This window comes from Synchytrium microbalum (assembly GCF_006535985.1).
Source record: "Synchytrium microbalum strain JEL517 chromosome Unknown SmJEL517_scf0008, whole genome shotgun sequence".
NCBI lineage: Eukaryota > Fungi > Chytridiomycota > Chytridiomycetes > Synchytriales > Synchytriaceae > Synchytrium > Synchytrium microbalum.
The window spans coordinates 393,130-416,664 of record NW_022158357.1 but is presented as its reverse complement, the minus strand read 5'-3'; the positions used below and the strand labels follow the sequence as shown (position 1 = coordinate 416,664).

The following is a 23,535-nucleotide window of genomic DNA, read 5'->3' as shown; positions in this document are numbered from 1 at the left end:
TTACTATTCTGTATCCCCAGGCGACAGTGGATAAACTCCTGCCTCTCTTGCTTGTATTGCTCTCGCCACAGGCTCCAAGCTAACAAGGCACCTCTATACGCAAATGGAGGATTCAGACTCAACGGAAGGCTCCGTCGATTTGAATGATGATTACCACCCAACAAAACAACCACACTACTCTCATCCAGAGATCTCGAATCCATTGCAGGCATATGAGAAGCCGAAGCAAGTTCGCAGTTGTGGTATGTCGGCAGTCCAACTGAAGTTGCACCCCGCAACCACCCGCATCTTTTATCTACCGAACCGTATTCATTTTCTCGAGTCTCGACTATAAAACACTCACATTTTCTCTCTCATATCTGCTAGACCGTTGTAAGATAAAGAAGAGGAAGTGTGACGGCCTCAAACCCTGCTCAACATGTGAACGGGCGCAAAGTGACTGCACATATGAAGTCATACCTAAACGAAGAGGACCAGCTCCAGGCTCGGTTGCTCGTCGTAAGGACTCTGCCAATAAAGGAAAAGCTGAAGAAATGCCAAAGAAGCCTCAATCTGGAGTATCGAAAGCTAGGTTGGCTGCTGCAAGGAAGGAAGTCAGAGTAGAAGCTATCGTATCTACTCAACTAGATATGTATCGAACGGTTGTCAAAGAGCTGCTGCCTCCAATGGTGATATCTGACTGGGTTTATGAGGAATCGCCATTAGCTAGTCCTCTGCCGTCGATGCACACTGGATTATTTGCAGAAGATAACGGATCGTTTGAAGATAGCTTTGGTGGATTTACGAGTAGTAGCAATGACAGTCCGACGACGGGATACGGGTCCTCTTCAAACGAACGTATCGACAACGACAACACTGATAGTGAGTCTTCGTCTCAGCGGCATCCATCCGATAAGGAGCACACTCCTTTTTCTGTATCGTCAGTAGCTACACCAAAATCCGACATGTCGACTCTGGACGATATCTTGTCTTGGACACTGACTCTAGAAAACCAGCAACGTTCGGGGCAAGACCAATCGAATTGTCATAATCTAATGCAAGTACCCATGTCAGCCATATCCAGCAATAATATCTCCCCCATATCCAGTAATAATACTGCCACAACTGTGCCTCAACCTCGCAAAACCGGTCAAAAGACCATCCCATTCCCCATGTCAAACTATATAAAACACCGTCGAATTCCTAAATCATTAAATGACCCTACCAGATTTACGCCGCCTGACTTTGCTGCTATAGGTCTTCCACCATTACCTCCATCGCTGTACTTGGTGCTATTTAAGAACTTTCTCATATATTTCCACCCAGCGTTTCCCGTCCTGGATGAACCGGCTCTCCTCAGTGCAATCTTACCAACTATATCGCCCAAGACCAATCCAGCATTGATAGCAGCAATTTGTGCCATCGGTTCCATCTACACTAGACATCCGGCCTTGTCTGACGGAGGAGGCAGAAAGTGGTGTTCAATATTCGAAGATATAGCTCGTGAGCGAGAACGTAACATGCCAGCTGGACAATGGAGTGATTTGTCCATTTGTCAAACGAGGTTATTGCTCAGTGTATTTGAAGTTGGGTCTGATGCAGCTCAACAATCTGCCGTTTGGACTTGTAAGTTATACATTTTAACCTGCAATATTTGCTGATGTACCAATGACTGAAAAATCATCCTTTTTCTAGCTATGGGAAACTATATCGCGCACGAGTTTGAACAGGATCGTTTGTCGCCTTTGAGACACGGGATTCCAAGTCTACTTGGAGACGCACCTATACTTCCTAGTCAAAGACAGAGGCAAGTTTTGCAAGAGTTGTTCGCTGGTGTTCACTATTTTTATTGTTACTCAACTATGAGACCTGGGTCTTACACGGTCTTCTTTACCTTTCAAATAGGGTTTGGTGGTTGTCATTGTTTTTAGAGCTTCACGGATGTATGGCAGCGGGTCTTGTGCCGTCATTAAACGAAATGTTGTACTCTACCACACCAGCCTTGACAGCCCCAACAACAGCAGTCACTCCGTCAGATCCCATCTCTCCATGGTGTCTTGCGCTCAGTCAATTTGATGCTCAAACAGTCTTTGATTTTGGAGCTATGGCGTGGACGGATAAAATCATGTCGAATATACCGCAAACTTTAGACGGTCGTAGTGTGATATCTGATGGAATAGAAACCCAAGCACTAGTGCAACTGGTGTTCTTGGGCAGACGAGTCTTGGGACTAGCAAGAGTTATGTCGCCTCCTACACCAAAGCCTAACAGCAATGAGGGCCCCGCGGCAACTGCCAATAATAGTGCAAAACCTCCGCCAATGAATGTATTGCTCATGGATATTGTCATGCTTCATGATGCTCTCATCCGCTACTACGATGCTCTGCCAAACACTCTGAAACTCTTCCCGAATTTGCAGGTACTGACAACACCAGGACGTCTTTGGTACCAAGAGAGCTCAGGCACACGGCCTAGCCCAGCCGCTATTGCTATAAACATAATCTTCTTCGCCATCCTCGCATCCCTCCATACACGGGGAGCAGCCGAATCACCGTCTTCGTCTACTCCACCTCCATCTGCCATTCCGAGTAATAGCCAATCAGCCTCACCCGATCCATCCGGTAGCGCAGAAAGTGACGCAGACGGGACAGACAAGATCTTCAAAGTAATGGTGGTTAGTGCATTATACCAGTATCAGCCCATCGTTGAAGTACTGTCTCCCACGGATCTAGTGGTCATGGCATATCGAGCACACTGTCACATTCTACACCGTGTTTACAACAACACTCTGCCGTCGCTGTCTGCAGCACCACCACCCGAACTTGTTTCAACACCATTTTTGCAAACTTTCCTGTTACCACCTGCTGCGGCTTTATTGTCTTTAAGTCGATATTCTAGGATAATGGTAAATGGATTAGATCCTTGGAACGTATTTGGAGCTGCAACCCATATAAATAATGATGTAGGAACTGGTCATGACAACAGTGGTCGCGGTAGTGGCCCTGGCACCGGTGGATCAACAGGAGAGCAACAATTACCAATTTTCTCCACGCAACCAGCTAGTAATCAATCCGTTAAGGTAATACGAAGCATACTGACGACGCCCTTGAATCAAGCCTCTGGGAGTAGCACCGCTATACGTAGTACACCTGTGGTAGCTAATTTAGGTGGATATGGTGGAAGTGAGGAAGTAGAACCATTAACAGCTATATTGATTCCAGCTCTTGAAGACGCTGGACGTATATGGTCTATAGCTGGCACATATGCACAAAACTTACGGGCAGTAGGGTTGTCCGTTAGGGATAGACTGGCTCCTCCAACTCAGCCGTCTGTATTTGCCAATGCTTGGGATGCACTAGCACATTTAGGCGATGACGATGACATGGAAGATTTTGGTATTGGGACTGGGGGCGAGCTAGGAGGTGAGGTGTTGAGTGGAAATATTGGGTTTCCGTCTAGCTGGCAAATGGGCGGGGACACGAGTGAGATGGGTGGAATGGCCGGGATGATCGCGTCACCTTTTTAATCGCCATTTCGAGCAATGGAAGCGGGGAGGGCGAGGAAAGTAAATTGATCAAAAGTGTATGCTATCCCGTAGAGCTTTATAAATCTTTAATGCCGTTAAGTATAAGACGAAAATTGCTCGAGCGCCGTCAAGTATAAGTGTGCTGACGGCGGTTGTAAAAGATTTGTGTTGAACGAGGGCGTATCCCCGTCCTCCAAGATTGTCAACTTACAATTTTATGAGATCTGAACTGATCTGCTCCAGTTCTTCAAAGAAAAGTCAAGGAATCGCACTAGTAATGAACAGTTTTGTCCCTGATCACCATTTTGGTACCGCTTAATCTGTCAGATTGAGCTAGAAGAAGGTAACGACGGGACGGCAAACAACCTTTCAACGCATATATAAACTTGAGACAGCGGGAGAATCAAGTTTACAAAACTTTACAAAGTGATTTTGAGGTTTACAGAATTTCGGAGCAAGTAGCAATAAACTTGGAACTTGGTATATGGATTAGATGACATCACTCGCAATATAAACAAGAAGGGTTTCCTTTCCGTTTGTGTTTGGCCCAGATCAATGAAGAGGATAACGGAGTTTCTTTTTCAGCATAATTTATCTATGAAGGTCGACAAACACACACTTGTATTGAGATGTAGTCGTTGAAAGGTATTCAAAACCTTATCGGACGCAAATCGACTTTGCAGCGGTGCCGAGATGAAATTTCAATTCTCGTTGGTGACTTATGCTTGCCCCTGCCTGCTTGATCAGACTTCCGTGCAGCAGGCTGCCATACGAGCGACACTTTTTTGTAGAATTCCGAAAATTGCTTAATAAACGTTGTCAATCCAAACGGCCGGAAACGTTGCCCAAATCACTCAATTTTCCGGAGATTTATGGGATGCCTTTTAGACCACGATCATCTTGATTTGGTATTAGGGACAGAGTTCACAGACATGGAATTATGCTGGTTGCTCAATCCCGAAGTCGCCCAGGACGAGCCAACCAACAATGGACGTCCACCATACTCTAAAAGGACCTCGGAATCAGCACAGGACTGGAAACTGAACCTGCCCATAATACTCGATATTCCGCTGTTCCATTCTAAATCGCTACCATCACGAATAGACTACCAAATCCCCTTGCCACCACTCATGCTAGAGGAGCATTTACCCGCTCGAGTATCGCCATATATCCCAATAACTCACTCTAACGGAACCCCCTGGCATCAAGGATATTTACCGTCCCAACCGACTAATAGCCACCAAACAGTATTATTACCAGCTACAGGAGTCTCAAGGCATAATATGCAGCAAGATATAAATTATAGCACTCCACCAATCCACGTTCCATATGCTAGCACTTTTGCACCTGAAAATCGACCAACAATGGCCGCACCAAAGTATCGCCACGCACCAGATCCCATGTTTACTTACCAAACAGATGTATTCCCAATGTATTCTCAGAGCCAAAATTATCAGTCGGCTGAGGTTAAACGCACATTTGATGACTATCTATCCGCCCGTCCTCCTCAGAATAATGATTATACAGTATATCATCAGCCAACCTCGTCATATCAAAGGATAACGCCTCGTCTGCCACTAAGGCCACCATCGCCACCAGTTCAGCAATATTCGTCTGACCCGGAGCCTGACAAGTAAGTTGTCGGTTTGCGACAAACCGCAATGCAGTGATTCGAAAACTTGACATTCCGCAGAACTAGGAGGATACGAGTGTCAAAGGCCTGTATGCACTGTCGCGTTAAAAAGCTGAAGTAGGTTTTATCAGCAGTTTCAGAAACCAATTGGATGTTTTGACTCACTTTCTCTCACTTCTCACCGATAACTGACCCGCTTTCCACTGTAGATGCAATGGAGAGCTACCTTGTTCCTCGTAAGTGGATTCAGTGTTGAGGCAAAGCAAAGAAAGCCGTCTAGCACCTTAAACAAAAGGGGAGCTTTCTAACAACAAAAACTCCCCATCTTGCTGATTTTTTTAGATGTAGGAGGAGTGGAAAGGCGTGTGAATTCTCTGCCGAATCGAATCGAAAACGTGGCAGAAAGCCAAAGGGGACGAGAGAGAGGACAGAAGCGACCGAGACTGTGAATACACACCACTCAGATTCACCTTTGTCAGATGAAATATAGTTTAGTTTTTAGTCTACTGCAGTAAAACTTCAAAAATATGAACCAGCCCATCGATATGGTGTCGGATTCACTCTGTCGTAAACACAGGTAGTAGTGACAAGTTTGACACCACGTTGAAAGAGTGTAAATCTCTACCAAATCAACGAGCAAAAGTCGGAAGGAACAGAAGACTTGAATGGATCATTGCGGGATGAAACGTAGTTTAAGCATTTAGATTTCTTGAAACCCCACTGTTATGTCCCTTGAGGCTGCCATGGTTAAGCGAGCGGTTTAGAATATAAGCGGTCTTTACGTTCTTCCGAAGGCGTCAACTATGGTCTTATCCTCGTAAAATTTACTCTTTGTGACGGTGCCAGTTTTCGACGGCTTGGAAATTGGAAGGTTTGCCATCCCAAAAAATTGACATCTCAAAAGTTGTCTCAGCATAAAGATCAGCATACAGATTCGTTTAACGCATACCTGATTTGGTGATTCTCAACCCAGAAGTGACTACGCCAGCCTGAAAGAAACCAGTGTCAGAAAAAGTTACACAACGAATACGTGATGCCGCAATATCATACACTCCTGTGAACAAGGCTCATTCGGTTAGCGAAACAACTCGTAGCTCATTTTCTACAATGAATACTGATTATTTCTAGAGAAGTCGCACCATAGCTTCCTTTGTTTCCTATTGCATTCAGGTCAAAAAGCAAACAACCCGTTTAGGAAAAGCTTCAAACCTTGACATAAATGTCGTACATTGTAAATATCGTATTTCATAGGATTGAAGGTCAAGCAAATTTTGTTCTTTTACATATTTACTAAACGACGTCTAAGGGTGCTATTGCAGAGAAGTTTAACATGGTATTTGGGCCACGAGCGAGGCGAGAGATGATTGTGTTTTACAGATTAAGCCCGGTGAGAGCATTCCAATTATGGATCAGAGATACTGAGTATCCGTGAGTAGAGCATGAGTTGAGATTACATTCTGTTGCCGTATCAGCAGCATCATCATAGATCGTGTTGTTCCAGCATCTTTTACAGCAGGCATTTGAAGCTTTTCAAGGTACTTTGGGACATTTTCGACAGCAACATCAACAGCTCTTGTCCTTTGACGTGGTTTGCGGCCAGGCCATCCTTCAGAATGTTGCATCCTTGAAGCCTGCGTTGTTTCTGTAGTATCCATTTATGCTTCGATGCTGATTTGTCGATTGTCCGACTAGAGTGAGTGGGAATGTAAAGAGATTAGCGCATTTGACCAAAGGGGTGGAAACAGTTTCCTGTTAACGGTACTCACCTTTTGCTTGTATTTTTGGCTTGATCGCACTGCTATGCTCTAATTATCATTAAAGTCCTGGAATTATTCAGATTTTCGAATACGTCAGAGTTCGATCATATTCCAAAAAAGGCATCCGAGTACCGCGGTGGACCAGGTGATACTGAACTATGGTCCCTTTACCTTATAGTAGACCGGAAGGACAAGCAAATTAGGGCGTGATCTGGAGCATGGACAGAGCCTTTCAAAATTTTAGAGTTGCTAAAAAACTCTAACAATGCTTGACTGTTACCTCCGTGAAACATGCACCACCACGCCATGTTGAATGAGAGCAGCAAGTGGATGACACGTGAAATTGTTCAATGAGCTCACGTTTTTGACCAATTTACAGGACAGCGTTCCATCGGCTCTTACAAGCCACAAAATATTTGTATACAGCAATAACTACACTAGTGTCAGTAAACCTTATTTTTACAAACTATGATTGTCATTGTTCAGAATTGCCTCTTGTCTACATATCTTTGCAACGCCTGCCTCAAATCACCCACGCTAGCCGGCTTACACACAAAATCCTGCATTCCCACTTCTTTACACTTGACTCGATCGTCCCAAAATGCATTCGCGCTCAATCCAATAATCCATGGTCGTTCTCCATACCTGGCTCGTATAGCCCTGGTACATTCATATCCGTCCTTTCGTGGCATCATGATGTCCATCAACACTACTTCATACTTGTTTGGATCTGCCTGCATCATTTCAAACCCTTCTACACCATCGTTTGCTACGCTAATGTCTGTCATTCGTTGACCCAGACGAGAGAGCATCTTGGTAATCACCATTTGATTTATATTGTTATCTTCCACGATCAGAATTCGAAGTGGCGGTATACCATGTACAGATGATGATGAGACTGCTCGGATGCGCAATGGCATCGGAGGATGATCCTCATCGCCTGCTTTTGATGTGACACTAACAGATGCCGATGGTACTTGTGGTGATGGCTCTGCGGAGGAAGGAGGACACTCGGCTTCCGATGTGCCTTCAGTCGTCTGACCACCCGTTGGCATGGCAAATACAATCGAAGACTGATCACATATGACTTCTAGAAATCGTGCGAATTCACCCAATTTCTGTGGCCGTTGTGCTGTTAGTGCTCTCTTGCTTTCAGGAAGAGTTACTACACTTTGGCGTGACTTATGTGCTACAAATCCGTACAAGACCAGGAAGCGAGAGCCATATACTGCGGACAGGGAGCCCAACAAATCTAACTCATATGTAGTAGGGAGTGCTGGCATGTTGATCACTATGCCGTTTAGAGAGACACGAGCGTCCAAGAGTTCTTGTATACTGTTGTGTGAGTAGGTTTGCATGTTTGAGGAGCAGTGTAATGCTACAAAGAATGGTCAACTTGCTTTTTCGAAAGAAAAGAATGATTGTGCCGAACGGAAACACAGGGAACACAACTTACCAAGTTGTTTTAAACCATGTTGAGAGTTAGGGTTGGAGTCCACAACGCCAATTCTGATACTATTATACTTGGAGTCAGGTAGTGCAGGCGAAAATGCGACTGGAGTCTCCCATTCACATGGTCGATATTCGTCGAGGTGTACGACGACGCTGAATTGAGTACCGCGTTCAGCTGGATTTGGGCGAACTTCAATAGAGCCGCCCATGTGCCTAACGAAAGGGAAATGGTTGTTAGTTTCGAGATAAGAACGTAATAAAATGTTGAACAAAACAGGGGGAAGTGAAATACTGAACAACATTGGATATACTGGCAAAGAGTTTTTGCGATTGCTAGCCCAAGTCCTGTACCACCGTATCTTCGTGTATGACTCTGTAGGAGGAATGACGGTCTGAGGTTGCCCAAGATGTGCTTTTTTTTACAAAGATGACTTACAGCATCCGCCTGTGAGAATTTTTTGAAGAGCCGAGAGGCATCGCCTTGGATGCCGATGCCAGTATCTGTTACAGTCAGCCGGATACTGACTTTGCCAGGAGCACTAGGAGGAATCATCTTGACTTGGACTGTCACTAGATTGCCAAGAAAGACATGAGACTACGATCACACTTCCGACATGCTTTATTTTACTTACCAGTACCAGTCGCTTCAGTGAATTTACATCCGTTAGCCAAAAGATTGACCATGATTTGGCGGAATCGTGTCACATCCCCAACAACAACAACTGGAATGTCATGGCTCGGCCCAATTAATATAATTTGTGGGAATTTGGCATCACCGTCTTGAACTGCGACAACATCTGCAGCCATTTCAAGAGCTTCCCTCAGGGAAAACGGAGACCGATCCAGATGGAATTGTTCATCCTCGTATTTGGCAAAGTCGAGAATGTTGTTCACAATGGTCACCAACATTTCCGCACTGCCTCTAGCAAGTTGCACCATTTCAACAACTTCCTTTAAATTGGGTGAGTGTAGAGCCTCCAATTCTGAGATCATTGCGAGGAGCGATGATATGGCAAACAGTGGTGTCCTTTTGGAAGAAACAGATTTAGTCAGTTGCTTGGTTGAAACAGTTGATTCCTACCAAAACTAGTGCGAAAATGCCATTTACCTCATCTCATGAGACATGACGGCTGTAAAATCCTTCTGTGCCTGAGCAACTTTAACTTCCTTTCTCGCCCGCGTCAGATCGGCATTTTGCTCTTCCAACTGATCAATCAAGAATCGATCCTTCACAATCAGGTTTGCTTGCGCTCTGGCAATCGACACCTGTTCCGCCAAATCCAGTAGTAGAGTAGCAGTACCAAACTCTTCGTCAACATCTAAAGCAGTACTTTCTTTGCACACTAAAACTAGCAGTCCATTCTGATCGTCTCCCAAATTTGTTGGGACGATTAAAGCTTGTTCTTGAACAGTCAACCCAAAGTAAAGCGACAATGGAGTCTCGTCACGGCCATATATAGCAACAGGTTCCAACAATCTGTCAAAGCTCATTTGCACCTCCTGGATTTCAGCAGGTGGGATTGTGCCCAATAATACGGGGTTTATCAGAAGTCTGGTTTCGTCATCAATCTTCGAATCGTCCGAGCCTAAGTCACTGGCATCTTCTACTACGTGTTCGGCAATGCATTCGAGTATCCGTTCATGGTTTGGTTGAAAGATCAAGCATCGACGGCCACCTTCTATCTTTGAAGCGATTTCCATTACGGCAGTGTTCAAGATCTCTTGCTTCTTGTGAGGTGTGTGCACTATGGGTATCGGATTTTGTGCACAATGTCACGAAAGAGCTTCATCTATTGTGTGTGTGTGTGCATGAGGTGAGCAAACCGAATTTGTCTCTGTCATACGAAATCTTCTAATTAATAAATATAAATTCTTACATGGTTGAATTCACCAAGAAGGGTTCTTTCCGCATGGAGCCTTTGGACTATCTGAGTTTCGACTGACTTGATGTATCTTGATGGAAAATTTGTTAGGCCAAGACACTTGATAAAGGTTTGCTACTTACTTGGGATACGCAAGAGCATGAGGTATGGTGAAGAACAAAACCACTGCGGTGTAGCAACTGATGACAGCAGTGACCAGCTTTAATCCAGCTAAAACAAGAAACAAAAAAAAAATTCAGTAAAATGTTGACTTCTCTCAGCCATCCGAAGAAACTGCTTAAAAGACATTGACATCAATGTTTACTTGAAATCCAGTGAAGAGAAAGTGGCCAGATCATCCAAGCATTAATGAAGTGTGTCAGTCCGCACATAAATATGAATAATATGAATAGTGAGGTTATATGCGGATATGGGCTAAAAAAAAGTTGAGAGTGTTTCAGTTTTGAGCATGCATTATTATACCTAACACATCGCGAACACACTCACAATTCGTTTGCTCGAATTGAGAAGTACAAGAGCTCCATCGGGATCCAGATATAGGCTATTGTGATTGATATATCACTTGCCACACCCAACATGTCTACTGCATCGGCAGCTAAAGGACATGCGTCAACAATCAATGTTGATAAGTTGAGGAAGAAACACAGAAACCCCCGGCATCATGATCGATACGTACCACTTGCACGTGCAGAAGAGCATGATGAGCTCAAGGTCAAAGCTCCAGACTTTGGATAAAGCCCATGTCTTCCACCGATATCGTATCCTAAAACATACTCTTGAAAGGATGGATCGACCTGATATACGGCTAATAAAAGCTTAAATTAGCATGATTGCGTTTTAATGAAACGTCATATCAGCACATTGCTGTTTACCAAAGTAGAGAATCTGTGCATTATTATTGTTGGAAATAAATGTAGCAGGCACCGTAATTGGCTTTCCTGGCGGCGTGCCGTAAATAGTTATAGCCTTCTGGTCAAACTGCACTGTGCTTGATATCCAAACAAGAAGTATACTGCAATTTGCGATGATCTCCAACCCGCCTGCTACCTGCACCATGTCTAGCCAGATGACAGATGAGTTGATGTCTATAAGCTCCTACGCAAGGATCTCAATAATTTAACGATAAAAATACTACAGTATATCCAACTGGCAATCCAAATACTACAGTATATGATTCATAAATCGCCTGTTGATGGTGGTTTGGAATTCCCTCGCTAAAGAAAAACCATAGTCCGAAGCAACGGATTACCAATGCTTCCAAACAGTCCAAACGCGACGCAAACAAAGTTCATGTCTCCGTGGGCGTTTGGGACTTGCATCTACTTAAACTTGTTGCATCTGCTGGCGCATCTGATGACTGGACAAATGTACTACGAAAGGTTGAGCGTTATTTCAACGAATGCAAGAAACGGGCGAGGAGAAAGGGGAGTCCAGCTGTTTAAATTTCACTTCTCGCTCATAGTGCATGGCCAATTCTGTTTTCCAATGTTCCATTCCCCATATAATGCAAGTGTGAATAGAAGCCCATATACAAACTTTGCAATGCATTAAGTAGTCTATGTGGTTGGCCAACTAAAACATGGCACTGGGACCGCTGGCCGTCTAAGTTGGAATCGGGATTGTGTCGTTGGCTGCTCAGGGACAACACACTGGCCTAGAAGGAGGATGATCACAATACCAATCCTCAAGTAATCTGATGCTGCTAGCCCCGTCACTTTCCATCAACTTTCAGATCACCGTTTTTCTTCGTCCAAAGTGTACATTTGCCGCAATGTAACTTTATGAACCTTTGTACGATCACATGCATATCAACTAGGTCCAAACCGTAGTCTAACTACAACCAATCCACTGAGAAGTCGTCGCTGAATTGCCCACCGTCATGGTTGAAACTATTCCTTCAAAAAAGGAATTGCTTGAATCGAGCCTGTCTAGGAAATTCAAGCTCCGTATTTGACTTGGCATGAACCACCGCTACCATAATAATTCTGTCTCGAGTAGCTTGGTTGACACTCAAAAACCCATAGTAAATCAGATTGAGACAACCACGACTGATGTGCCAATTTCCAAAACACCACTAGCAGGTAGCAATACGGTGTGAAAATGTTTTGTATATACATTCGCTGGCGCTTATACGCCGAATAAACAACTCCACATATAAGCAGACTTAGGTGTTTAGTGTTGATTGTCCGCAACAACAAGAGGCTTTAGGTGTTCCATCAAACTCTTAAAGAATCGCTTGAACTCTATTGAATCTCCCTGTTGGGATTGCAAGATCTAGTGAGCAAAAACATTGGGCATTTCCAACAAATGGCATAGAACCCGCACCTTGGATTTTCGAATAACGACAAGATTCAGACTAGAAGACATTGGTTGAATTTCAACCACCCCATTCAATGGACACTTTCGCTTGTCTACTGTTGTAAACACCAACTATAAATGAAGGTGTTGGTGTGTCAATATTGGCCTTAAAGACAGCAGTGTGAACCAAAGGATAATTTCTCACCGTCATAGGATAAATCTTGTGAGGTACCAAGAATGACGCAAGAAGAGAAGACAAGTGCGTCATGAACGCGTTGGCTTCCACCTCCGTGTAGAAACGAGTCAGCCGATCAGTTGGCAGTGCTTCTTTGAATTGTCGCTTGAATTGTGACTAGTGTGACAAAGTGGAAAGTTTCGGCTATAGCTTCAGGAGACTAAGAGCAGAAAGGCAATGAAAGAATTCCTCACCAGAGTTTCCTGCCCATAATCATTCGTTGGTGAATTATCAATCACAATACGACCGACAGCAGGTTGCGAGAATGAAAACATAGAACGCTTCGTCATCGGTTCTATGTCCATACTCGTGTTTTCAGCAGGTTGAAACGCCTCTGGTTGAGTATATGAAAATCTAAGGCAAGAAAGTAAGGTAAAGGACGTAGGTGATAAATCAGTGCAATTTCAGTATCCGAGAGCTTACTGGGGAGACAGATCATGCATTGTGTAATCTCCAGATTGGGTTAAAGTGACCATCATAGATTCAGCTATTGCCATAGGATTGTTGCATTTTCCTAATGGAGAGAACTGTCAGCAAAAAGAAATCAACCTAATTGAGCATATGGAATGGACTACCATCTGTGAGCATATCGTTCGGTCTGCAAAAAAGGACATGAGAAGAAAATCCTCGGCTTCAAACATACAATAATAACTCTCGAGCATACATTGCAAACCATCGATTCTTCTGAATCTGATCAACGGTGAAACGCTTCGTCGTATCCGTATTCAAGATTCCTCGAAGCAATTCTAGAGAAGTGGGTAAAGAGTCAAAATGAACGTTCTTTAATGATGGTTGATATCTTGATATGTGCAAATCACCTAATGGTCCCTCTGGAAGCTGGTTCCAAGGAGGGTAATCTAGCTCGGGATAGCTCTCACAAAAGTACATGAATTCAGGATCATGTGCTGTTGGTTCTGCCCATGGTGTGTCTTATATGGATGGATGGTCAGTTGGGCAAAACAAAAAACAAACGAGACAAATGCGACTAATACAGTAGCACTGTGACATACTGCCAGCAAGAAGTGTATACAATATGATGCCAGCCGACCATATATCCACTTCATCGCCCTGGTAGCTGCCAGAATGTATCTGACTCATATGAATCATATGAGTTTAAATGTTAACAATTTTGATTTTACTTTCTGGCACTCACCTCTGGAGCAACGTAGGGTGGTGTTCCACAGGGTGTATTCAGTGTTCTCCGATTTCCATTGGCGTAAAATATGGTGGCCAAACCAAAATCTGATATTTTCAGATTTCCTGGTGTGATAGTTTCAAAAATCAGTTATGAAAACTCGAGGACATGTACTCTTGGTAAGCTCATAGTACCGTCATCATCAAGCAGCAAGTTCTAGTCCGTTTGAATAGAGTGTGAGCTGAAAAAAAGTAAAAATACCAAACAGTGACACATGCCTCAGGTTTAAGATCTCGATGCGAGACACCATTAGCATGCAGATGTTCCTAGTACAAGCCAAACATTTTGGATGTGCTTTGGTTGTCATGCGAGCAGTACCAAGATGTTACCATTCCAGCGACCAGTTGAACAAAGTAAAAATGTGCCAGTTTTTCTTCTAATCCGACATCAGGAGCTGAAAAAAGTCAGCCAGGATTAGAATCTCGATTATCCTTCGCTTCAAACGGCAAGCCAATATGTTACCAAAGCCCACCTATGCGATCAAACAGCTCCCCAGAACCAGCGTACTCCAAGATAATGTACATGCATTCTGTGTCTTCTTCATACCCGGTCATATGAATAATGTTTGGATGAGCGGGAATTCTTTTATGCAAGACGGCCTCCTTTTTGTATGGCAACATTGCGTTTGTTCCGTGCTGTTTAGGAATCATCTTGATGGCAACCTTTTCTCCAGTCGATGGCTTGAGTCCGATATGTACACTAGTGAAATATGAGATATGCACATAATAAAATTACGTATTGTAACTGTAAACGATGTAATTGTCCTGCAAGAAGGACGGAAATCAAGGTAGTAAAGCAAGGTCGAAATGTCTGACAAACTTGATCTTGATCACTCACCGGCCATATGAGCCTTCTCCTACAACATCCGATGTGATCTGATATCCTCCCACACTCACTCGCTCTCCTCTGAGCATGATCTCGTTCACTGGCGAAAGGTTGGGTTCTTTTGAAGCGAAGCGCGTCTGTCCAATTTTTGAAAACAAGCTCCAAAACATACTCAAGTACGCCCGTTTGTATGCGCCGCGCTCAGAAAGGTTGTTTCAAGTATATAATCACTTTTTCGTACTGATCTTCTACGAAAATCGGGTACCGACCAACGAGAAGCACTTTCATCAAGTTACCTTGAGCACGTTCTATTCTAACTGTACTAGCTTTTATATTTACATACAATCAACTTCTCGTTGTCTTCCTTGTTGTCTTTTTAGCAGCTGTCACGGGTGCAGCACCTATTGTTTGGAGTCAGATGATTCTCATCAACACAATCCAAAAGCTCAAAGTATCAAAAGTTACCAAAGAAAGTCTGCATTTGAGGAACTTGTTGGGATTGTGATGTTGCTTGCTGCTGTAGTAGTTGCTGTTGCTGTTGTTGTTGACCTGAAGCGGCGAGAGCATTGGCAGCATTGACGGAAGCAGGTCGAAGCATTGAAGCAGCGAGAGAACCTTGATCACCACCATTTGAGGGCTTTGAAGATATCCTTCGGCTTGAAACATCACTGTTCAGGTAATTTCTTTTGAAGTTGCGATACTGTGTGAAAGATATATGAGATCTACTTGGATGATGAACCAGATCGAGACTACTGTAATTACCTCCTCCCAATGTCTTTCAATGGTCTCATGTATAGACGCTGCTTGCGCTGCTATACCCATGAATACATCATGCTGACTTTCCAATGTGTCCACCATGTCTTTTGGAAGAGATTTCGGTCAGATTCGTCGAGATCGAGGAGAGGAATATCACATACACTTACCTTGTATACTCATAGTAGATCTCTGCATACTTGATGGCACTACTTGTTCCAATTCTTCAAGGGCTTGCAAACACGTTTGCAACTTGACTTCCAAACCAATTGCCAAAGATTCAAAGTATCTGATTTGATTATCAACGATTAGGGAAACTGGATACCTATTTCGCCATTTCCAAAAGATGGACAACGCACATCAATACTTTACCTTCGGGCAGCTTCAGCCTCAGTAGGCAAATATACAGGTTGGTTTGGTGGTCTTGCACGATCCACAAATCGCATCACCATTTCGCCATTCCTCAATGCTTTCCGAACATCTTCTCTTAGCTCATCAGTCAGATAGGAATCTCTTGCAAGCAGCTGTTTGGCAGATGACACCCGCTTGAAATGGTGTGAGATGATTAGCGATATTCATGTTCCCAGTATATCTTTTTGTGCTTACCTTGTTTAACTCCTTGATTTGGCTTTCAGATCGTTTCACTTCGTCAGAGCTGTTTGCAGCCATTACGCTGACATCGTTTGCCAAGTGCACTTGTTTTCTGATATGCGCACTAAGTACCAATAAAATCAGATAAAGTGGAAGTCACCTTATCAGCAACAACAGCAACACGTCACTTACTCAAGCTCATCAATGAATTTCCTATACTCTTCTGGCAATTCCTGATACTTTGAATCTTTGATTTTGGACGCATCCAAAGGATTTGGAGCTCCTGCTTGGGCAGGCCTACGCAACATTGCAAAATCAATAATCAGCCTCTGTCAAATGATATGTCCTAGAATTCAGAAACTTACGGAGGTGCTTGAATTGTTGCAGGACCAAACAATCCGCCTGCTTGAGGAGCTGCAGGCTGTTGACCACCAAATAGGGACGATGTTGCGGGAGCCGCGGGTTGTGGAAATAAGGATGAACCAGGTGCAGAAGCTACTACAGCTGGTGTTCCAAATAATGAGGATGATGGCTGTTGTTGCTGTTGCGCAGGAGCGCCAAATAAGTTTGTCTGTTGCTGTTGTTGAGGTTGCTGAGGAGCACCGAATAAATTGGTCTGTTGCTGTTGTTGCTGAGGTTGTTGAGCAGCACCAAATAAGTTTGTCTGCTGCTGTTGTTGAGGTTGGGTACCAGGGGCACCAAAAAGAGAAGACTGAGGGGCAGCACTAGTAGGCGCGGTACCAAATAAAGAAGTAGGTGGCGCCTGAGCTGGTGTTGTTGCGAATGATCCCATCTGCTGCTGCTGTGACAAAAGTAACGATTTAAAGGACTCGTAATGCGTAGAAACTGCTCGAAACAAGTCAGCTCCGAGGAATGGCTACTCGATCCTCCAGCATTGCTACATTCGGATACTGGGCCACATGATGGTAGACTGAAATATTTCATACCTGTTGAGGTTGGCCGAATTGAGGTGCAGCTGGTTGCTGAGTACCAAATATAGAAGGAGTCATTGGAGTTGGCTGGCCAAATGGAGTTTGAGGTTGCTGCTGTGCTTGCTGACCAAACGGGGTGGCTAGTCAGAAATGTAGTAACAGTTTAATTATCTGATGCCTTTGAATTGAAGGGAACTCGGGCCAAACTAATAATTCCAATCCGCGACATTCCCCACCTGGAGCAGCACCGAATCCTATTTTTGATGAATATGAATGAGCGGTTGAACTTGGATGATGCTTGAGATTGCCAAATAATTTATTACCTCCTCCCGGAGTAAACATTGTTCAAAGATAAATATCCAGAGTATCAAGCTCACTAGCGCGACAAGTACGTATTACTTATTATTCCTCTTCCTCTGCGTTGTTTCCGATGAGGCCTGCAATTATTTGCAACTATTGAATGTTTTGAGAACAAAGTACAGCTCAGGCAAAGGCTGTGCGAATTCACGACACAGGAAAGGGAAGATCTTAAATATTAACTCCATTACTAGCACTTGGACATACTGATTCACGTGGCAGCCATCATCTCGCCACTTTCTCGCTACCTCATTTTGTTTTCTTTTGGACAATTGGATCTTGTTGTAAAAGGTAAGTCTTGCTTGAAGCTGCATTTCGTGGCTTTCAATATCTTGATATGAAATCTATCGCATTCTGTCCTTTTTCATCATTCTTGTATGAGCCCTTTGCAAAACCAGACTGACATTAAACTTCCCATGTGCTACTAGGCCATGGCGTGGCTACAAACTGTAAGCTCATTTCCTGGAATTCATCAGACGATAGACTCTCATGTCGCAACTAATCCCATTCATGGACACATTCCAACTGCAGCGCAAATTTGAAAAGGAATTGCACAAACGAGGCCTTCAAATCAAGGATTCGATTAAGAAGAAGAGAGAATGGTTGAATTCTCAGCTCGCTGATCCTTCTCAATCTCTCAGATTGACTGGTACTGCTGTGCCCATCCATCCTGACGTAAGCGTCATTCCAACAGCATCTCGATACAAGCACTCGACCTGAAGGCTTGTTCTGACATCTGGCGCATTTCCTTGTCGACAGGGTGACCAATACTACTATCATGAAAAGGAATCAAATCTCATGCTATGGCCAGGCGATGGTGACACCAGAATCGACAGATTCGATTGTAGAGCAAGCTTGGACTTTATTCCACCTGATATTCCAAATGCTGCAGCCGACACGGATGTAGATCAAGATTTAATACAATTCGAGCGCTACCGTGACGTCATTGAATTGAAACGAGCCGAAGGTACTGTCTGTCGCCTTTATTGGGAAAACACACGCGGTTCTCACACGTTCCTCCTCTAGTCGACGATGAAGCTTTCTTGTCTCATTTGGACTCTGTATGGAATGAAAAGCTGATGAAGAAGAAACGATCCTCTCGACTGATTGATGCAGATGAACCACCACTCCCCGGTGATATTTTGGATGAAGACGAAGTTTATCAATTCATGGCCATCATGACAGACGATCAAGTTGAAGCACTGAACGCTTCTGCTTTAGATTATGGCATTCGTAATATAATATCAAAGCTGAACAGGGCTAAAGAGGAAGCCGACGATGCCATCGCGAGGGAAGATGCATTAGAGGAAGAAAGGGGACAGAGTAGAAGGAAGACGAAGAAGAAGAGAGCTGAGGGTCCATCTAAAAGGAGACTAAATAGACGTGGTTCGTCTGATCTCAAGTGAGTTCAAACATTCTGCTATTTACATCACAGCTTTTCTCAGCTTTATGTCGTTCAGGGGAGTCGACATTGAAGAAAAAGACGAATCTGATGAGTCTGATTCTGAAGCTGATGATGGAGAAGCTGAATTTATTACTGAACTGTCTGTGAGAACTACGGAACTGGCTGATTCTCAGCCAGGATTTTTGGACGACGAGGACGATCGTCCCAACCCACTGCCAAGGTCTGGTCTGTATAGCATGTATAACTCCAATTGAATTTGTTGTCTCATGAATCTTGCCTCTTTAGAACTCCGATATTACCTCCAGCACCAACTCTAGCAGCACCTGTAAAGAAAATGACGGCTTTAGAACGTTTGAAGGAGAGATCAAGATTGGCTCTAACCGCAGAAAGTCGGCATCAAACTATTTCCGTCGTGGGCATTGTTAATCTCAAAGGAATGTCTGGCTGACAGTTTTCCGTTAGGTCGACGAGATGAAGTCAAGAAGCACATCAAGGAAGTTCAAAAGCAGCAAGAATCTCAAATTGAACGTGATGCTGGGTTTTCATTAGGGTATGTTGATCTATGATCCTTTTTCGCAACAAGTGTTTACTTTTCCACCTGCTTTAGAATATACAATCAACCCATTCGTTCTGTACCATCAGCCTCAGCTGTAAATTCTTGGCATTTGGATGTGACGGGACGAGACAGAAAGACGGAAGAGAACGAGAGACATCGCTCTCCTCCTTTTCGAAAGGATGCTGGACGGCGATCCCTTTCACCACGTAGTAGAAGGAGGTCTTCGTCACCCCGTAGTAAAAAACGCTCTCCCTCTCCATCACCACGCAGGAGAAGGCTCTCTCGCTCTCCATCACCTCTAGTTTCAAAGCAAAGGTCGCCGATCTTTGAAGAACGAGAGGTCCGTCGACGTTCACCGTCGCCAGTGAGGAGACGTCGCTCCCGAACTAGATCTAGATCCAGGAGCAGAAAACGATCGAATTCACCTAATCGTGACAGGAAGTATCGCTCGACCGAGAAGACCAAAAAGCACCGCCATCGTTCGAGATCTCGATCACGATCAAGGTCGAGAGAACGTGACAGTGGTCGTGATCGTGAAAGGAATCGTGATAGGTATATATGTGGTATTTTTGGTGTTCTATTGACATTTTTTCTTGCAAATTCTTGACGTTTTGAATCCTTTAGACGTCGTTGATGACTTATGTCTGCATGTTTTACACGCTTGTTGTTATTTCTTCAGGGTATTATTTCGCGTAAATACATGTAAATTAGCATGAACTCATCGCGAATGTTGGTTACAAGCTGTTCCACGTGGCAAACTCCATCCCCTCTTTACTCACAAGCCAAAATCACACTCAATGATCGATCATATACTGGGAAGACCATCTGCAGGATGGAGGCGGACAGAAGCCATAATGTTGACTCTTCTCGCGTAAGTACTTCAAGCCTGGCAAGCGCTTTTAGGAAGAACACGTGAAAATTCATTTCTTGCGAAATTTTGAATATTTAGCATGTCTTGTACAATGTCTGACTTGATTCTCGTTTCCTTTCTAATAGCATTGCTGTATTGAGACGTGGTGGAGCCCAGCCTCCTGTTCAATGGCTCCATGGACTGAATTCGAGGCTAGGTCTGTCTGGAAATCATTTTGCATCAAATTCCGCAAATTTCGAATTTTTTGACGCATAACTGGAAACATAGAACGCATTCCTGCTTGGAAACTCGTATTTGGAACCATGACGTTGGGCTTTTTCATGAAGCATATTTTGCTGTTTCTCTTTCTGCAAGGTATGAAACCAGCCAAAAAAGCCTCTAAATGCATCTGTTATGTTTTGACACTCATTCAACTCTCTACAGGTCCTGAACCATTAGCTCGAATGGTAATTCATGAAATCAATATGGACTCTCAACTAGATCTTAATTCTCACACGCTTGTCACTAGTACACGCGAAGCTTTTACAGGGCAACGTGGATCAACACAGCACTTGATGCTGGCTTTTTGACTGCTATGAACATCAGACCGAAACCATTACGTGATCTTCTATCTGTCGTCTTCTCTCTCATCTATCTGTTCAACGCTGAAGCTGCTGATAACAAGGTAAAGCAACGTCAAACATGTTGTCAACATATCATCAGACATTGATAGGACTTTTTTTTGTGGTTCTAGCTTCGCAAGTACAGATCCATGGCAACAGTGGAAATGATGCGAATGTCATGGGAAAAAACAGATAATCCTATCATTCGAATGGCTACTTGGCCAGAACGCCCATCGCTTGGAATACGAAAGGATATAACGATTGAGCGACCTGCCAAAGTTTCTCAATCGTCGTTTCCAAATGTACCATTGCCTGCTATTTCTGCTAGAGTGTTTTATGCTGGAACTCCTGCACAGTTGAAGGAGTGTGAAGATCTCGTTTTTCTGGTTCCAGGTGGCGGCTTTGTTGTAAGTTATCAATTATCATGAATTTGGCGTCCTGGTCTTTTAACATCTTTCATTCTATATAAAGCAAGTCATTTACCTGCCCTTCTTCAACTTAGTGCATGCCTCCAACCTGTCATGACAATCATGTTAGTCAATGGGCCAAACAAACAAATCGACCCATCATTGCAATAAACTATGGCAAGGCACCAGAGTTTCCATATCCATGGGCTCTTGAAGAGCTATTTGATGCTTACAAGACTGTCATTGAAACGAATGGAGCTTGTTTGGGTATGGCTGGTTGGGAAGTCGAGAGTGAAGATGGAAGTATTCGAAGGAGACATCCCATTAGAATTGTAATGGCTGGAGACTCCGCGTGAGTGATTCCGATACCGTTCGATATGGTTTTTTTTTTTTGGTTTTGATGTATATTCTTTGTAGTGGAGGAAATCTCGCAACAGGTGTTATCCTGAAATTATTGGACTTGTCTGATCCAGACTATCCACCTCCACGTGGAGTCGTCCTCATATACCCATGTCTATCATTCGATATGGCATGCTGGATGCAGCCAGATCAACTTCGTATGATTCGAGCTGAATCGAGCAAGTCACTAGTCGATCTGGCCTCAGCCAAAAACCACTTGGCAAGAGAATCTCCTCTAGCTGTACCCAGTGCTCCCCGTAAAATTGATATTTTGACTGATAAAGTGGATCGTACTCCTTCATGGTATCGATGGAAGGCTGACGATGAGCCTAAAAAGGGAATCCATATTCCATCCGCCTTATCAATGACTAGTCGAATGTCGTATTTTACAGATCGTATTATTGCACCTGAAGGTATGGAACTTCCATTCTTGTGTTTGTTGGGGGGTTCGTGTGAGTTCCGTCAATTGGTACTAATCATCTAGTTCTCATACTCTAGTGATTCGAGCAATGGCATTATTGTATCTGGGCACATCACCATCACCACCAAACTTCCAAGAAGACTACTATTTGAGTCCTGTAGTAGCTCCAGAAGACTTGCTCGCTCAATTCCCACAATGTTATTTGATTTGTGGTGAAAAGGATCCATTTGTAGATGATACGGTTGTTTTTGCCAGTCGTCTAAGGGATAGCAAGCTACGAGCTCAACGTGAATTGCGTCGAGCTCGAGATCGTAACCATAGAGCGCGAGCTGAAGCTACCATGGCATGGCAACAAGCAGCAGATAACGAACAGTTGCAATCCATGACCAGACTGAATGGAACGAATGGGGCACTAGTTCCAAGACAACAATCACCACAAGCCATATCCCCTGGTAAAACACAAGGAGCCATTTTGACTGCATTGATTCCTAGTGTGATTGCCTCCAATATTCCATCTGGAATACACGATGAAATAGATGCTAGGCTACTGAAACCGATAAATAATGCTAGGACATGGTTGTTTGGTGGCAATGGTGGTAAAGAGTACAGTGAAGCTGGTATAGATGATTCGGACGACTCCGAATCGAACAGTGGCAATGATAACGGGTCTGATATCTTAAATGGTGATCATAAATCTGTCATGCCTCCATTTATAGATACGTCATTACCGCCGGTCTCCCAGTCATCAAATGGGCCATACACGCCACCATCATTCGCTAATTCACCAGCAATTAGTGAAGTACCTGATATACTAGATGAAGATTACGCCAAACACCCATTCTCTCGTAATTCGAATAACTCTGTCCGCTTCAAAATATTGGCCGGTATGTCTCATGGTATCTTCCAAATGGGTGCTATACTACCTGAAGCTGCACAGGCTGTGAGATTGACTGGACGATGGTTTGATGAGATATTTACTGACGAGACACTAGAGTCGACTCTACCATCCGATATCGAACGAGAAATGACACGTACCGTGATTAACGCCATGCAAACACGAGAGCAACCCCACGAGCATAATGTAGGCTTTTATAATACCATACCAGCTCAACATGGATCTCCTGGAAATACTCCGACATCCATATTAGCAACAACACGAACCTCTTTGAATGGACTGTCGAATGGTTATGGACATTCCAATGGGCACTTGAACCGTCGAGTCCATTTGGCTGCTGATTCCTATAATTATCTAGGATCGACTAGTAGTAATGGTAATCTATCTAACAGTAATGGCAATTTGTCCAATGGTCGATATCCTGGAAGTACGAGCAGCACTGGGTTACGACGACCTCCTTCGTATCGAAACTTGAATGAAGTTAGCGGAGAAGAAATACTGGGACGACGACGACACGTTCTCACACAAGACCTCTTTTAGAGATATAATTACATGGAAAATAG

At 43.8% G+C, this 23,535-nt stretch overlaps 4 protein-coding genes across 4 annotated transcripts; 1 reads left to right on the top strand and 3 right to left on the bottom strand.

Annotated features, from left to right (window-relative positions):
- Window positions 1–7,377: 7,377 nt before the first annotated feature.
- Window positions 7,378–11,286, bottom strand: SmJEL517_g02133 (uncharacterized protein; the record flags this gene model as incomplete). Its single annotated transcript, XM_031168061.1, has 12 exons — window positions 7,378–8,273; window positions 8,352–8,560; window positions 8,659–8,720; window positions 8,784–8,917; window positions 8,980–9,374; window positions 9,456–10,092; window positions 10,239–10,300; window positions 10,353–10,440; window positions 10,535–10,644; window positions 10,717–10,825; window positions 10,907–11,035; window positions 11,103–11,286. The coding sequence occupies 12 exons, from the start codon at window positions 11,284–11,286 to the stop codon at window positions 7,378–7,380; spliced, it is 3,015 nt and encodes a 1,004-aa protein (XP_031026001.1).
- A 1,116-nt stretch (window positions 11,287–12,402) lies between these two features.
- SmJEL517_g02132 (uncharacterized protein) lies at window positions 12,403–14,872 on the bottom strand (the record flags this gene model as incomplete). The annotated part of the gene is made up of 15 exons (XM_031168060.1): window positions 12,403–12,486; window positions 12,556–12,660; window positions 12,734–12,880; window positions 12,958–13,117; window positions 13,187–13,277; window positions 13,339–13,361; window positions 13,428–13,509; window positions 13,582–13,692; window positions 13,774–13,852; window positions 13,917–14,023; window positions 14,093–14,114; window positions 14,165–14,224; window positions 14,288–14,352; window positions 14,431–14,657; window positions 14,796–14,872. 15 exons carry the CDS (start codon window positions 14,870–14,872, stop codon window positions 12,403–12,405), a joined length of 1,440 nt encoding a protein of 479 aa, XP_031026002.1.
- A 256-nt stretch (window positions 14,873–15,128) lies between these two features.
- Window positions 15,129–17,401, bottom strand: SmJEL517_g02131 (uncharacterized protein; the record flags this gene model as incomplete). The annotated part of the gene is made up of 11 exons (XM_031168059.1): window positions 15,129–15,184; window positions 15,249–15,483; window positions 15,546–15,643; window positions 15,707–15,825; window positions 15,909–16,081; window positions 16,143–16,251; window positions 16,320–16,424; window positions 16,493–16,929; window positions 17,075–17,199; window positions 17,296–17,313; window positions 17,383–17,401. 11 exons carry the CDS (start codon window positions 17,399–17,401, stop codon window positions 15,129–15,131), a joined length of 1,494 nt encoding a protein of 497 aa, XP_031025999.1.
- Window positions 17,402–17,905: 504 nt separating this feature from the next.
- Window positions 17,906–23,512, top strand: SmJEL517_g02130 (uncharacterized protein; the record flags this gene model as incomplete). Its single annotated transcript, XM_031168058.1, has 15 exons — window positions 17,906–18,091; window positions 18,176–18,383; window positions 18,443–18,818; window positions 18,877–19,050; window positions 19,107–19,210; window positions 19,284–19,371; window positions 19,429–19,929; window positions 20,374–20,444; window positions 20,516–20,602; window positions 20,672–20,694; window positions 20,757–20,912; window positions 20,982–21,257; window positions 21,353–21,609; window positions 21,675–22,069; window positions 22,155–23,512. The coding sequence occupies 15 exons, from the start codon at window positions 17,906–17,908 to the stop codon at window positions 23,510–23,512; spliced, it is 4,260 nt and encodes a 1,419-aa protein (XP_031026000.1).
- Between the last annotated feature and the right edge of the window lie 23 nt (window positions 23,513–23,535).